We start from the raw sequence: 14,332 nt of genomic DNA, 5'->3' as shown, positions 1-14,332 counted from the left end.
CAGCCCACCAAGAATGACACCTTATTTAATAGGTTCAAAGCAGGTGCTAGTGGCAGAAAAAGAACAGATTTGCAAGGATGGTCAGTGAGTAGGGAAGTAGATAAATTATTAACTTCTAATATTCCACAATCCAGCCTGTAATTAATGTTTAAGGAACATGATCAGTTGAAGCCCTAGGTTACCTTAATTCCATATATTATCTGTGGAAAGCTGAATATCAAATTTAATATTAATAATAAACCAAATGCAATATCAGGATATGAGAGACTGTGTAATACAAGGTGGAGTTCACCCTGATGCATTAAGGCATTCCTTTAAAGTTTCTTAGTTTGTATTTACTGAATCCCTCCCTCCTGAGATAAGCATAAGGTAGACAATAGAGAAAAACTCCCCTTATTTGCAAAAGACTTCCCCATGATCCTTTGTTTTTGTTTTCTACTCCCTTGTGATTTTCCTTTGTTTACCTTCCTGATGATTCTCAATAAATACAGAGTGGTGTGGCTTGAGGTGCTTCAGTCATCAGTACTCCTGCCCCCCTGTCTTTAAGCTCTGCGTTTTATCTCATTCCTGGTTGTGGGTCTCATTATTAATAATTATAAAAATACTTTACCCTTGGTCTGCAACAATTATCCCTTAAACAAATACTCATTTATAAAAGAGTAAAAGCCTTTCACTTTTGAAGTAGTGTCTTTGAAATAGAATTTAGACCATCTCTTTCATTAGAATAGGAATATTATTCTTCCAGTTTTTTAAAAAGTTTAGTTCCCAACAATAATGATTTCCTCCCTTATTCTCTAGCTTGACGTCTTTATTGATTTGCCTAACATTTGTAAGGTCACAGCAATGTTTCTCAACACATTTTTATGCTCCTCCCATCAAAACAACAGCAACAAAACCCCCTGGCACGTTGTTGCTATGTTTATTTCTCTTGCTAAAAAAAAAATACAGAGATGATTAGTGTTATCAATTTAATACTGATAGTCCACATTTCAGCAATAAACTATACAGTTGGCCAAAAGGAAGCAAACTTATATGAGAACAGGTTTCTGTTTTGAAATTCTCTTAGAATATTATAAACAGTCTAAGGGTGGATGGGGGAGTGAACCCAGAAATGATTAACACCCTCAGTCAGTGCCAAACACACAAAATCTTTGAAGCCAAATTCCTTTTAAAGTTTGTAGTTGGCCAGCTCCTAGGGAACATAAGTGAGGGCAAAGCAGTAATAGTTGATACTCTTGGGTCTATAAATAAACACTTTATACATATATATTTTAAAATCCTAAACGTTTATGGGGTAATTTAAACTGAGCTGTCTGATATGTTGTATAAAGTGTCTGCATGTATGCACCATTGTTAAATAAAAAGCTCAGGGGAAATGCTTTGAACTGTTATCACATATGATGCCTTAGGAATCAGAATAGATGTAATTGGTACATTTGGGACTCAAGGCCTTCTAGTGACTAGTGAAAGCTGCTGCGGCTGTGTCTCCACTGTAAAGAGTTACAGCACCGAGCACGTTCCTTCACACTGAATAATCCAGTTATTCCACAGCAGAATTTTAACCCAGTCTTTGAGAAAAGACTTATTTCTCCCTTTAAAATTAGTCTTGTTCAGAAGAACAGATTTTCTGAGAGCTGAAACTTCTGCATGCTGGTAAAATGAGTTGGGATAGTAGGAAATGAAGATCTCATTGTGTAGTGAAATATATCCCCCATCATTGAAATATGAAGGATGGACACTTGGTTTCTGTGTAAACCCAGGAAGGACACTGTTGTCACAGAACTTGGGACGAGTCAAGCCGCAGAAGGCCCCTCACACTTGGACAGGCTTCACAGCATGCTATGTGCTATGCACCCTGCTTCTAAATTTTTTCTTCAGGATTATTGTGACTTGAATTCTCCTAAGTGGGAAACTCATAGGCATTTTGCAGAAAGATGGCTCATCAGACAGGCTGCAGAGTTGGGACGTGAGTTGAGACTTGCCTGGTGCTCCGCTGCTCTCCTTGAGCCTTCCTTTCTGTGGATGTGGCTGCATGTCTATGAATCCCACAGCCTCCCTCTCCTAGGGCATCAGACTAAACCAAATATATTCAAGGATTATGGCTGTAGTCATCATATGTCCTCAATTCCAACTGTGGTTTCTCGTCAGTGCATGTTCTAACAAATTTAAAGTACCAATACATAATGATGCCTAATTGCTTTTAGTGTAATAACTGTTTATATATTTGAGCCTGTGTTTTAACGTGTTGTCTTGTTAAGTTACTATCAAGCTAAGACCATATATGCTAAGGGCTTATCTTATTTTACTACCTTCTTTTTTCTTTGTACCCAGTAACCTGCACAGTTCTTGCACACAGCAGGTTTCCAGTAAAAGCATGCTTGATGAGGGAGCTGCGCACTGGTCAAGGAGAATCTCTGTTTATTCAGAGTGTAATGTTTTGAATAAATACACAGATTTGAAACACTCTTCAGATAATTTTTTTTTTTAAAAAGAGTGCCAAACCCTAAAACACCACCTCAGCTGGCTCGCTCTTCATACATATTTAAATACCAGCCACCAAAGAGGAGCTTAATAGAATAGAACTTCTAAAGACAGCCCTAAGTACCTCCTGACCCCTTAAAATGAAACTCTTTCTGGGGAGGCAAAAAAAAACATATAGAATCCTTTCACAAATCTGATTTATTGAACATGATGGTGCCTGGAACTATTTTTGAGAATAATTTAGATCTAAAGTGGGGGGAAATACATATGTTTCTTCTGAGTGCTGTTTTTTAGTTTTCTAATAGGCTCTTCACCATTGTTTTGTCTAAATGCAGTTTTTTATTTGTATTATTCCAGACGTGGTCCTGCCACTGCATCTTTAAACCAGACATTAATAGCATAGTTCACAGTCACTACTGCCAGTGCTCAAACACAAATATTGCATTTGTGTTTGCAAAAGCTACACATCAGATGTTAATTAAGTGCATTTGGGGTGGGGTTTGCTTTTTTTTTAGCTTGGTTTTTTTTTTTTTTCTGCTTAAACAATCTGGCATAAAGAGTTTACATCTCTATCAGTTCACCAGAAGGTCTCAACAATATCTGAATCACCAGCCGCACAGTATATGATAAATACAGTGTTTCCACATGAGAAATAGAACAGGATCGTCAGGGAAACATCAGGCCTGTTATATTTCCCTGTGAAATAATAGCAACTGAATCTCAGTTTCCTTTTCTTTTTGATAAAAAAAAAAGAGTAACTAAGAGTAAACACCAATATTTAGAATGATAAATTTTCATTAAAGAACACATGGAAAATGAAATCGTCCCAGACTCCCCCCTCCCTTTCTTGTTTTTAGCTTGCTTCGGGGCGTTGTGACAGTTGTGTTGGAATAGAATTGGAATTTCAGCCTTGCGGTGAAGGGGCTCAAGCTGCCACGATGCAGCCAAGTGCCAATCTGCGGGAGGCAGAGCAGAGCGAAACCGCAAACTGAGAAACAAACTTTCACATCAGGGTTCTCATTTTAGACAAAGACTCCCCCCCAAAAAATATTTTAAAAAATCTTTACTTCTATGGCATTTAACTACAAGTACAAATTGTTAGGATTCATTATCTCTCTTCTTTAAAAATTCTTAGTAGGTTAAAACATAAAAAAAAAAAAATCAAATCCAGTATTTGAGTCATGGGATTGCAGGTTTTAAATGCCGAATTCACTTCATTGCAATTAGATCACCATATTGATGTTGAACTTGGAAGGATTAAATGGAGGAAATTGGAAAAGCATGAATTTGGGCAGAAAAAGGTGCTGTTTTGTTTTGTTTTGTTTTGTTTTTGTTTTAAAGGGAGAAATGGGTCGTGACCCCATCACCTCCTAGGGCTGCGGGGAGGTGTTAGTTACTACCCTGATCAGAAACTTTTCAAATTCATTAGCTATCTCTGTTTATTTTATCTTTTAAAAATGTATTTATTCATTCATTCATTCATTCATTTATTTTTCTTTTCTTATACCGGCAAATCGGATCTGACTGGCACAGAAGGAGATTGCCCCTCCTTCTCCAGTATAGCGTCTGGTGGATTTGAACCAAGTACCTTCGAGATTGCAGTACAGCTTCTTGTCACTAGGCCACAAGAGCTCCCTTCTGTCTCTGTTTATTCACAACTTGGATAAAATATTGCAATACAACAACATAAAACTATAATGTTACTGAAGTTTAATGGATGACTTTACAATGCCCACATACAGCCAGGACATAAATGAAAAATAATAGCTTCTGTTTCTTTTAAGTGGTTACTTATTTTGTTTAAAAGTGAATTTAAAACCGTTTTCTGTTTCTGAATTTTATTTTTTCTAAGACATAATTGCCTGTAAGTATGCTTTGGAGGAACTTCTGGAGATGGGGCTTCATTTTGATGAATTAGTATTGGGAGCTGCCCTTCATGGAACTCTTGTGGTCAGGGCTTCTTAGCGGCTCAGCTATCTCTCCATTTACCCCTTTATCTTAGGCAAATCAATTGATTTATTAGCAGGAATGACCAACTTTGGAAACCTCACTAGAAAGGGAACAATTATTGGGAACATGATATCTTGGAAAATGTTGAGTGGGAGACACAGGAAAATCCCAGGGCCAATAGGATGAAGTGATGTGAGGTTAAAGGGAGTGGGAGACATCCTGTGACCAAACATAGAAACTTCAGTTGAAGGCGACTTTCTCCCTCAAGGCGAAGCATGACATGTGGCTGCCCAATGCTGGCTGTGCATATCAGGTGTGAGGTAACAAAGCTCGAGAGACCTGACAGGTATTTTGAATGGCAGTGATGTTATCCCAGTTTGTATAGTTCTGAGCAGAACCTGAAGATGCCTTCCTGTTTTGTTGCATCAATCATAAAGATGTTGAGTCAGAAGAGAGTAACTGTATCAGATTTTAGGAAATGGGACTATTTGTAACATTACCTGTTGAAGGGTGGAGGATGGGGAAACCCTGGTTGGATGTCTTCCCCTGATGAATGACAACGTTAGCATTGACAGGGGGGAAAATGATTCCAATTGTACTCTGTGAAATGTTAAGACTGATAGAATTTGCAGAGATATTTAGAGTAAGTGACTGGTGTATGAGATTATGAGAGAGAGATGTATTGACTGTTAGGAAATTTAATTTTTATGGAATCAGCATTATGGAGAAATGCTGTAATCTGATTCATTCCTGTAGAATTCCCAGTAGGAAGAGGCCCAACCTCGAGAGTTGAAATGTTTCATTATGAACATGTGTGGGAAAAAGATGAAATGCGGTTTCCGTGTACTGATTTTCTGCGAAATGTCTATTACTATGAGAGTAGCCAGGCTTGGGAACAAAGCCCCTAAACCACAGCAATCTAGGGAAACGTGAACCAACCCCAAAGGTACTTCTTTGATGGGTACTGACATCATAAACAATAAGTCCGAGAGTAGCAAGAAAAGGCACTGATAGTAAAAGAATGTTGACATGTAGCTAGAGAATCGTCACATGCTGAGGATGAGGTCAGCCTTTCATCCCCCACTAATCCTTAGTCAACTTTGTTTTTAGAAATGCAAGTTTCCCCAAAAATAAGGAAACTGCAGACCTAAGCTTTTTCTACCAATGCTCATTTAACCAAGTTGTCCATCTTACAATATAAACTATAATTAGAGCACAGCTATTTGCGTTACATGAGCTGCACCATCCCAGAGGCAAGGAAAAGCAGGACATTAGCGCCTGGGCTCTGGGGTGGCAGGGGCAGACCCAGAAGGAGGTTTGGAAGCTGGGATGGAAGAAAGAGGTGCCTCTGTAGATTATGCAGAGTGGACGAGGCTTGTAATCACATAGTACTTCAGACCTGCCAGACCCATGCTCATATAGTATGAGAGAAAAAGGCCCTTGCCCCTTCTCGGTTCCAAGACTGTCACGTAGTGGAGACCTCCTTCCCCAGCCAAGGCTGTCAGTGAAGCTCATTTTAACCTGATGCCATGTAACTAAGCACTGCCAGGTGTTTGTGCAGGGTTGGGGATGTGGCTGTGGAATGCAGTAAAAGGTCGCTGAGATCTGAGACCTGGCCCTGAAGTCTCACTGCTGTGGAGGTGACCTTGGTCATGCATGAGAGGCTGATGGCTTGTGCATCTAAAACTTAATTCTCAAGTGCCCTTTGTCCTCTCTGATGATATTTTGAGAAGTCTGGGTTCTTTTTCTTTAATCTAGAAGGATGTGGCCTTCACATACTTTTAATTAGATAAATTTGTTTGATCTGTTATAAGGAACAAATCTTTAGAAAATTCTAAAGCATTTAAAAAAGAGGAAGATAAGTATTTTAAAAATTTTATCATGATGAAATAGATATAAAAAAGTTTGCCTTTTAGCTATTATAAAGTGTATAATTCAATGACATTCATTACATTAATGTTTTGTGCAACTGTTAACCATAATCCATTTCCAAAAGTTTGTCATCACTCCAAAAAGATATCCAATATCCCTTTAGCAATAATTCCCATTGCCTTTCTCCTCCAGCCTCATTAACCACTAATAAGCTTTTGTCTGTATGCATTTGCCTATTCTGGAGACCCGATGTACGTGGGCACATGTACTGTTTGCCTCGTTTTGTCTGGCTGACTTCACTCAGTATAATATTTTTTAGTTTTACCTGTATAATAGCATGCATCGAGTTTCATGTCTCCTTTTGACTGAATATGCCGCTGGAGCTCTGGTGGCCTAGTCTGTAGAGAGTTATGCTGGTGACCCAAAGACCCTCCCACAAGCCACTGTTCGAGAAAGGCAAGCTCCTCCCACTCAGTTTCCAGTGCAAAGTTAGCTACAATTCAGTTCCAATTTGATGGCAATGTTGTTGTTGTTGTTGTTGTTGTTATGTGCCATTGAGTTGTCTGCGACTCTTAGCGACCGTGTGTACAAGAGCTCTAAATGCTGTTCTATCCTGTGCCAACCTCGCCATCTCAAACGCACTTATTCCCACCGCTCCAGTCACAGAATCGATCTATCTCATCGAAGGTCTTCCTCTCCTTTGCCGCCCCTCCACTCTGCCAAACTTGATGTCCCTCTCCAAGGACCAGTCCCTCCTTGCAGCATGCCCAAAGTATGTCAGATGTAGCTTCAGAATCCTTGACTCGAAGGAGCATTCTGGCTTCACCTTCTCCAGGACAAACTTGTTTGTTCTTCTAGCAGTCCATGGTATATTCAACACTCTTCTCCAGCACCACAGCTCAAAGGCATCAATTCTCTTTATATTAACCCTATTCACTGTCCAATGCTCTGATGCATAGCACATAACTGCGAAGACTATAGCCCGGATCAGGTGCACCTTAGTCTCCAGCTCTGACGTCGTTGCTCTTCAGTACTCTTGAGAGGTCCCTCACAGCTGACTTTCTCAATGAAATTCATCTCTTGATTTCCTGGCTGCTGTTACCAAGAGTGTTGATTGTGGAGCCAAGCAAACTGAAACTGTTAACTATTTCCATATCTTCACCATCCATACTGATGTGCCAGTTGGTCAGTGGTGAGAATATTTGTTTTCTTGATGTTGAGCCTCAATCCATATTGGAGGCTGCAGTCCTTGACCTTCTGCAGCAAGCGCTTCAGGTCCTCAGTTTCAGCAAGCAAGATTGTGTCATCTGCATAATGCAGGTTGTTGATGATTCTTCCACCAATCCTGTCCTCTTCGTATAGCCCAGCGTCTCGGGTGATCTGTTCTGCATACAGATTGAAAAGGTATGGAGACAGAATACATTCCTGATGGACCCCCTTCTTGATTTTGAACCATGTAGTGTCTCCTTGCTCTGTTCTGACGACTGCCTCCTTGGTCCAAGTATAGGTTTTACATTAGTACAATCAAATGTTCTGGGATTCCCGTTCTTCTCAGAGTCAGCCACAGCTTATTGTGATCCACACAGTCAAAAGCCTTTGCATAGTCAATTAAGCACAGAGAGGGTTTTTTAATATGTGTGGTTGTTGTGATGTGCCATCAAGTCAGAACTGATTCATAGCTGACCCACCAACAGATTTTTAGAGGCACATGAGTAGACTATCCATCTTTATCTCAAGGAGCAGCTGGTGGATTCGAACCACATCACATGCCTTTAGGTTGGCAGGGCAACTCTTTATCACGAAGCCACCAGAACTCCATGTCTTTATGTAGAAACCATATTTTGTTTATTCTTTCATCTGTTCTTAGACCCTTGGTTTGTTTCCACCTTTTGCCTAATGAGAATAATGCTGCAATGGACATTGTTTTAGAGTGTTTCTGTTTGTGTCCGTGTTTTTAAGTCCCTTCCATGTATACCAAGGACTGGAATGCCTGAATTTTACGGTATCGTAAAGATCAGTCCTAGAATGGCATCATACTTGGTGAAGTAGAGAATCAGTGAAAAAAGATGGGACCTTCAGTGAAATGGGTTGTCACAGTGGCTGTGAAATGGCCTTATGCATAGCAGAGACTGTGAGGATAGTACAGGATCAGCGAGTGTTTCATTATACTGTAAAGAAGGCAATCATGGGGTAGAGCCAACTTGACAGCACCTAAGTAAGGGAGCTCTGGTGGCCTAGTGACAAGAAGCTGTGCTGCAATCTTGAAGGCACAGTGTTCAAGGCCACTGGCTGCTCTCTGGGAGAAGGATGGGCTCTTTCCATGTGATTTACTGCCTCTGAAAACCCACCAGCGTGTCAGCCAAGGGTTGGTTCTGACTCTGTGGTGCACAACAATAACAACAACAGCACAATTCTGTTTGTCTTTTAGAAGAACTATTTATTTTTTCCTTGTAACAGCACCATTCTGCATTCCCACCAGCATTGCAGGAGGGTTCCAATCTCTCCACATCCTTCTCAGCCCATGCTAGTTTTCTTTTTCTGATATTACCATTCTAGAGGGAGTGAAGTGATACTGCATTGTGGTTTTAATTTAAATTTCCCTAAGAACTAACGACTTTGGGTATGTTGTTCGGTAATAAAAGCAAATAAAGGAAACTTTTGATTAAAGAGCAAATTCTTCAAACTGAGGCATTTGCTCTGCTTGATGAATGTACTTTTTCTCCTTACTCAGGTATCGGCGCTAGTCCCTACGTAATGAACTGCAACGTTACCATAGACTCTCAGGACTTGGCTGTCGGAAAGGAGATTGCCAGTGCCATTCGGGGCTCCAGTGCACATGGATTGAAGGGTGTTCAGGCCATGGCTTTTCCTCATGCTGGGAAAATTGAAATTGCCTGCAATGTGGAGAGTTTTGAAGACCAAGAAGCTGGAGGAAGCTCAGAGGACTGTCAGTATCTGACGTACAGCGTGCTTGGGAGCTGTTTTTCTTACATGTCACCTCATTACATAGAAACTCAAGTGAAGAAGCTGGCAGGCGCTCGAGGAATTGGTACTGTAGGTAGAGCATTGGTTGGATTTACACCTGAAGAGTGTAAGAATTGTGCTGAATATGCCCTACGGGAAAGTATTGGGGAGTTCTGGAAAAAACGCGGTGGTGTTTTCATGTAATCAATCTAAGCCCTCATTGAACTTTTAAGGGAAAATATCAGTCATTACAGTATTTTATGTAGTAAAGATAAGGGAAAGATACTAGTTGCATCTGGAAGTACTTACTGTCTAATAAACAATGCTTATAGATTGTCCAAATTGCCCTCTGATAGTTGTAGTCAGCACTGAAGCTTAGTGAGAAACTTTGCAGGTCTGGTAACTACTATATGGTAGATATCCTCCAAAATCAACTGGGTAAAAGAACTCTTAATTATTATGATTTATTTGGTTTTTCTGAGCTCTTTAATTCCAATGTTCCATATTTAGTGCTCATTTTTTTGAGTAATCATTCTTTTGAAGGGTCTATTATTAAAAATCAAGTACTGAATAACAAAGAAATGGGGAAAATTATAAAATACACTCACTCTTCACAGTGCAATTGCTTTTTGTTACTTTGCCTCTTAGGAGGGCATTCTGGAGAGATCTCCAAAGTCTGTATAGGTAGGTGGAGTAGCAGTGTGGGTCATTACTACATCAAGGAATTATGTTTATTCTTATTTTAATTTAAATGGGAAAGACTGAATGCTTAGGGAACATATTGCTTGAGCAAAGAGAAGGATATAAAATAAAAAAGTAAATTGGAAAAAATAGTGAAAATATGTAGTTTCTGTGACTTTAAAGAAGCCTCTTATAATGCTGGCAATTTTATGTAAATCCTTAGTATTTGTATTATTTGAGTGCAAGACAGGGAGCTCTGGTAGCTAGATCTGTAGTGAGTTGTGCTACCAACCCGAAGGCCTCTTTGGTGGTTCGAATCCATTAGTGGCTACAAGAGAGAGAGATGTGCAGTCTCCTCCCATAGGATTTACAGTCTCTGAAAACCCAGTCAGTTGTGAGTGGGTTCCAGTTGCATAGCAATACTATCCCAAGAGGAAGCTAGTACAAGGTGCTTTCTACCCATAAAGCAAGGAAAAGTCATTTTCCCAACCATGAGTTTTATTAAGAAAGATTATGCCCTTGTCTAATAAGAGCAAGTTTTGTGCATTTGTTTTAAGAAATTAAGAGGTTGAACTCAGCCAATTTCATAGGATCCAGAGATCTCTCTGAATATATATATACACACACATGCACACACACATACACACACACATTTACTTCCCAGTTATATTTTTTAAAAATAAAATTTTAATTGTGATTTTAATGAACATTTACAGAGAAGTTAAATTTTCATTCATTCATTGTTGTACGTTTTCCACTCTTTCCCCTCCCCCAGTTCACTTTTTTTTTACTATCCATTCATTGTTGCACAATTACCTAGCTCCCCACCCCAGTCCTCTTTGCAATGATATATCTCTTATTCTGGTTTGTTGTTGTACATTTAATGCCTAATTATATATTCATTTTAGACTGTTCTTTCTTTCATCTGTTTCAATGCAATGATCATTATCTGTCCACTCTTATCCTACTCTCCTCCCAACCCCCCACTTCATACCTACTTTATAACAGTGGTGGTACAAATATTTGTTCTTTTGTGACTACTTCACTCAGCATGATGTGCTCCACCCCCCATGTTGTGTAATGTTTTACAAGTTCATTTTTTCAGTGCTGTGTAGTATTTCATTGGATGAATATACCATAGTTTTTGTATCCATTCATTTTTGATGGGCACTTGGGTTGCTTCCATCTCTTTGCTATTGTAAATGCAGCAGTAAACATGAGTGTGCATTTATGTTTGGATGGTAATTATGGTTTCTTTAGGCTATATTCCCAGTAGTGGAATTGCACGGTCAAATAGTATTTCTATTTCGAACTTTTTGAGAAAGTGTCAGAATACCTCCCATAGTGGTTGCACCATTTTACACTCCCACCAATAGTGAATAAGGGTTCCAATCTCTCCACAACCTCGCCAGCATTTGTTGTTAGCTGTTCTGTTAAATTTTGCTATTCGTTACAGCCTTGGAATTCTGGTGGAGGGCCAGCCCTCGAGTTGATTTCTTCCCAAAGGCAATGAGTGAGTGATTCTTATTTGAATTCTCCTTTCCTTTAACTATTTTTCTTTATTCTGCCATGCTTCTTTAGAGGTTTCTGAAGCTGCTGTAAGTTGCTGAAGGCTTTCAAGGCAATGGATACAGTACCATGGGCTCTTCCTATGTAGTCATATGTAGTGGGCATAGCTGAGCCTTAACTATAACAATGAAAAAGCAAGAGTGAAGTTACAATCCTCCTATTACATTTGACTTTTCACATAAAAGAGAAAACCAGGAGAAAATAAGGCAAGATAAAGGAACAAATTCCCTGACTCCTATTTACCTTTTCTCACCATGGCCTCTTAGATGCAGACTGACAGTTTATGCAAACACTTCCCCCCCACCCCATCTGACCACAAAGTGGACATTGTAGGGCATGTGGCTTCATAGCTCATTTAAGCTCTGTCTCCTGCCAGGTTGGCTCATTTCTTACGCCAGCCGTGCAGAGGATAAAATCGATGTGGACAAATAAAGTTTACATTTTATCGACTCTCCACTGTTTTTGTTTTAAACTCAACTTTAAACTTCAAGCTTTACTTTCTTACAAGCGAGAGAAGGAAGGTAAAAGAAAACCGAGATGTAAGAGGCACTCCCCTGACCTCATTGGTGACAGAGGGGTTGTCATTTGTTTCCAGATTAAATTGGGACTTGAATCATGATAAATTAAAATGGCTTCAACATAAAGGGCAGAGTTAAGTGAAATGTTAACTGTAAAATAAAACAAAGAACGGGGGCAATAACGTTCATTCCTTGACATAATGAAAAGTCTTACTCTGTAATTGGTTTGTACTGTCTTGGAAGTGGCGTCCGTGGTCAACAAAGGACCACTCTATGAGAGATCTGCGAGGAATTTATCATTCCCTCTGGCTGAGCCGAAGCAGGCTCGATATACAGTTTTGTTTAGTATAAATATTCTCATGTTACTGTTTACTCTACGGGAATATGAGGATCTCACTGACAGGGTACGTGCTCCACGGCCTCGCTTTTAAAAAGCATTTATTTGACTCAGTTGTTTGTACTTGCCCAGAAACTTCAGAGCCCGGCACAGGAACTTGTTTGATAAGCATCCAGGCCCCACTCCTGGAGCGGGTTGTGCTTGGGGTTTAGAAGAGCTTATTGTTTTAAGCAAGCCCACACATGGCTGCAAAGGAGCCCACTTTTCATAGGTAAGAACAAGGAGGATACTCAGAGCAGGATTACTGGGAGAAGGGTGAGAGAATGATCCTGGTGAAGTGATTGAACTTCGGCTGACTTTTGATTCCTCTGCCACTTTTAGTCCCTGTTTGTAGTATTTTGAAGTGAATTCATTTATTGGTTATCAGGCTGTGAAATGGAGACCTGAACGTGGAACAGATTTCTCTTTCTAAATTTTCAAGGGGTCTATTTTCAACCCATTGTCTCTTAGCCCTACATCCATCCTCCCATTTTTCTGCTTCATGCTGCTGCTGCTGGGGCTTTGTAAACCGCATTTCTCATTTACCAGGTGGTTCTCTGATGCCATCATGGCGGGGTGTGAGCTCTAAGCTTAATTTTACCTAAAGAATTTTGTACTTGTCCTTGATTCCTGAGAATTTCTAAAATCTTCAAATGCCCCAGATATTAATGCGTGTCTTCATGAGGACTCCAGACAGCACCTAACAAGTAACGTCAATGAGGTGAATCTGCGCCAAAAAAGACCCACCTGTAGCCTCACCCAATGATGGTTTTGTAATATGAGCTGACTTGAGGGGGGTGGGCCACCTCTGATAACCATGATTGTATAATAAGGGCCCAATCAAGACTCTGGGAATGGAAGTAGGTAGGCTTTTTGATCCGTGGAAGATATGCATGTGCATAAAAGAGCCATGTGTCTCTGTTTTGGGAGAGAAGCGCCATGTTGGACTCTCCCAGACCTTGTGCTGTGTGTCTCTGCTTGGTGTGGATTCTCATTTATATCCTTGTTGCAGCAATAAAACAATGACCGTAAATACAGTGCTTCCTATGACTTCCATTAGTTGGTATTGTAAGTTATTGAAACCAAGGCAATAGTGAGAGACAGCAGGTCAGAAGTGAGGAGCTGAGAACCACCAAGATTGCTACATACATCCTGAAGGAGTATTAAATCCCAAATCTGTAGCCAGCAAGTTAGATTTGATGGGAACATTTCGACTACCGAGCTTGAGACTGGTTTCTAAAGTCTAGGATGAACTTGGCAGGCTGGAGGACAGTGTCCTTTAAGTTATCTGGTCTTAGAAGCTCTGGGTAGTTCAGCTTGGGCGAAGAAGTGCTGCACAAGAAATCAGAACAGAAATGATAGAGAAGGTAAAAGTTGGGATTTGATTTTTATTTACAGGGTTACCAGATGTGGGGGTTGGTTGAGGCAAAGAGACTGACTTCTTTGTATTTGTTTTCCATTCCTGACAGACACCATTCCAACAATCAATCTTGGTCCCAGTTTCTAACTTTCTGCTGTCACTTTCAGACCTGACCTTTCCATGACCCCCAAAGGAACCGACATCAGCTTGGTCTAATCTCCTCCTCAGTTTGCCTCAGAAAGAACCTCTGGCTGTTTCCCTTTTCCCCTTCAGACCTATAAGGTAGGAGCTTCCTGCATTGCTACCTCTGTGATAACATGTTCTCATTTTGCTTTTTTAGTGGTCCAACAATTGTTGATCCTTTTTTTTTTTTTTTAATGCTAAGTTGTCTCTTCTGAAATACCTAGTGTTGTTTCTGGTCTCCGGACAGGAACCCTGATGTGAACAAATCTGTTGTTGTGGTTGTTATGTGCCGTCGAGTCGCTTGCGACTCATAGCGACCCTATGCACAACAGCCCTAAACCCTGCTCTGTCCTGTGCCAATCGCACTGCCTCTGACAC

General features: G+C 40.2%; 1 protein-coding gene across 1 annotated transcript in view; it reads left to right on the top strand.

Moving 5' to 3' along the window:
• Positions 1–9,471, top strand: part of LOC102855224 — a 51,716-nt gene extending 42,245 nt beyond the window's left edge. Inside the window, exons 4-5 of the mRNA XM_006889136.1 lie at positions 3,339–3,429; positions 9,035–9,471. Coding sequence (XP_006889198.1) covers positions 3,339–3,429; positions 9,035–9,471 — 528 coding nt within the window. The remainder of the gene's footprint in view (positions 1–3,338; positions 3,430–9,034) is intronic.
• Positions 9,472–14,332: the final 4,861 nt, after the last annotated feature.

This window comes from Elephantulus edwardii, unplaced genomic scaffold (assembly GCF_000299155.1).
Source record: "Elephantulus edwardii isolate Elephantulus edwardi_28Jun2011 unplaced genomic scaffold, EleEdw1.0 scaffold00075, whole genome shotgun sequence".
Taxonomy (NCBI): Eukaryota; Metazoa; Chordata; class Mammalia; order Macroscelidea; family Macroscelididae; genus Elephantulus; species Elephantulus edwardii.
This window is presented reverse-complemented; position numbering and strand designations above follow the sequence as displayed.